We start from the raw sequence: 2,635 nt of genomic DNA, 5'->3' as shown, positions 1-2,635 counted from the left end.
GAGTTTCGCCTTACAGTAGGATAGGTAGGAGCAGAAAACTGCCAACTAATGTTGAAACTTACTGGTCCTTGCTTTTTGATAAAGCAACATGGTTTTCCATCGCAATGCGTGTGCACGTATATGCATGCGTGCATGTGCATGCGCGCGGGTGCGTTCGTGTGGGTGCGTGTGTGTGTGTGTGTGTGTGTGTGTGTGTGTGTGTGCGTGTGTGTGCGTGTGTGTGTGCACGCGCGCGTTTTAAAAATAAATACAACCCTATCATCTTTAAACGGCATTATTTCTATCATCATCATTTATATCAGCGAACGCGCTCTCCCCCAGTATTGTGTCCGCGCGAGATAGTGGAGATTATCACATCGCACAAATCAGCGCAAATTAAAGTCTCAAATACGATTTATTCTTCCTACAACGCAATTCTCTCTAAATCCCTTCCTCCAATTTCCTACCTTTTTAGCATGTAAGTATAACATAATATCAGCAGTGAATAATAGTAGACTCAGTATTATTATTATTATTATTATTATTAGTATTATTATTATTATTATTATTATTATTATTATTATAGAATTATTATTCACTCCTGATAATATCAGATTATATAATCTATATTACACACGCCTGATATTATGTATAATATTTTTATTCATGCTCGCCGCATTCTCGCTCGCCGCTATAAACAGGCGCCAAATGCACCGCGAGAGGGCGCTGGCGGTAGCATGTGGATGCATTCTGCCGCTGCTGTTGTCGCTGCTGCTGCTGCTGCTGCTGTCGCTGTTGCTGCTACTACGCATTAGCATCGACTAGTCGTCAGGCGGTAATAGTGATGTATGGCAATGCGCGCGCGCACGCTGGTCGAGGTGGCGATGTCGCGCGCAGCCACACGCGCGCATACACGCGTGCGCCGGCTAGCTAACCCCGGTCGTCTGCTCGCACGTGCCATCACGCAGGTCGCTGCGTAGCTGCGTCACGCCGATGACGCAATGACGACGTCGCGGAAGACGTCGGCGGTGCCGACCGCCGTACGCACCTGTCGCCGACGTCGCCGACGATGCCATCCGGTCTGCGATGAACCTTAGTGCCTGCTGCTGCTGTGTCATCGTCATCGTCTACGTCGTCGCGTCGCTGCCGACCGCCGACGGCTATCACGTGGTCGTGCTCGCGCCCGTCTCGTGCGTCGTAGTCGGTGACGCGCGCGCCGTGTCGGCGACGGTCAATAGAGCTCTCGGCGACGCTCCCGCGAACAACGTCACGCACGTCGTCGTCGACGTTTGCTCGCCGACCGACGGTCTCGCGGAGTTTGTCGGCATGTACGCGGCGTCGGCGACCGTCGTTGACGCGTTCGTCGGGCCGCCGACGTCGGCGCTGTGTGAGCCGGCGGCGCGTCTCAGCTCGTACTGGGGCGTGCCGATGGTGTCGTGGGGCTGCGGCGACGACGAGCTGTCGGCGAAGCACAAATACCCGACGTTCGCGCGCGCGACGCCGACGAGCGGAAACGTCGGCCGCGCGCTGGCGCACACGCTGCGACACTTCGGCTGGAGGTACTCGCTGATCGTCGCCGATGCGGCGAGGTCAAAGGTCGCGCGCGAAATTGCCGAGGAGATGCGGCGCTGGCGGCTGGACGTCGACGTGCGGACCGTGTCCGAGCGTAGCGCGACGGTGCGGCCATCTGTCGGTGAGATGGGAAAACTTAACCCGAGAATCAAAGGTGAGATAAGGAGTGATCGTATCAGTGGTCGTGGCAGTGGTAGCACCATCATCATCACCATCAGTAGCAGCAAAAGCAGCAGTAGCAGCAACAGCAGCAGTAGCAGCAACAGCAGCAACAACAACAGCGGAGACAGAAGCACTAGCAGAACCAGTAGCAGTATATAGCAGCAGCACCAGCAGTAGTATCAGTAGTAGTAGCAGTAGTAGTAGTAGTATTAATATTAGTAGTAGTACTAGTAGTAGTATTAATATTAGTAGTAGTACTAGTAGTAATTCCAGCGGCAGCAGCAGCAGTAGCAGCAGCAGCCGCAGCAGCAACAACAGCAGCAGCAAACTCCACACATTTATGAAAAGGGCGTTTCATTATGCGTTCAGTACAATGTAAGTAAACGCACGATGGGAAACAAAAGGGTTTCTTACCGCAATTTTTAATCCGCCCTTTGTTCGGACAAAGTTGTTTTTGCATCTGCGTGTTTCGTGACACGAATGCATTAATTTTCAATCGATCGCATTTATATTTTTGTGTACAGTGAGTGCAGAGGTGCAGTGTTAGCAATTTGATCCGTTACACTATGATATTATGAAAACGCGTACCTTGTAATTCTTTTGAGCAACGCGCGTTTAAATAAACATTCTTCACGTAAGATTTTTTAGTAAACGCGAGCAACTATTATTTTAATGCATAACTTCGACTCGAGGATGTTTTTTTCGGAGTCTATTTCAGTCCACGCTGAGTATTCCCACGTAAAACTATAATGCAATTGAACTTGCGGAGATGGTGTAGTTTCAGAAAGCATTTTTAGGTGCAGCTTGCACGAAAAGAGCTTATGTGCTTTATGGTAGAGCTAGATGCGTGCAATGTAGTATATATATTATTATTATATCTAATAATATAGTAATTGTGTGTGCGTGCTTGAGTGTGTGTGTG

General features: G+C 49.9%; 1 protein-coding gene across 1 annotated transcript in view; it reads left to right on the top strand.

Moving 5' to 3' along the window:
- The first annotated feature begins 1,065 nt into the window (after positions 1-1,065).
- Positions 1,066-2,635, top strand: part of LOC106810462 (retinal guanylyl cyclase 2-like) — a 46,019-nt gene continuing 44,449 nt past the window's right edge. Inside the window, 1 exon segment of the mRNA XM_014813838.1 lies at positions 1,066-1,705. Within this exon segment, the coding sequence (XP_014669324.1) occupies positions 1,066-1,705 (640 nt within the window).

This window comes from Priapulus caudatus, unplaced genomic scaffold (genome assembly GCF_000485595.1).
Source record: "Priapulus caudatus unplaced genomic scaffold, Priapulus_caudatus-5.0.1 Scaffold443, whole genome shotgun sequence".
Classification (NCBI taxonomy): Eukaryota; Metazoa; Priapulida; class Priapulimorpha; order Priapulimorphida; family Priapulidae; genus Priapulus; species Priapulus caudatus.
The sequence above is the reverse complement of the archived record's forward strand: the minus strand, read 5'-3'. Positions and strand labels throughout refer to the sequence as shown.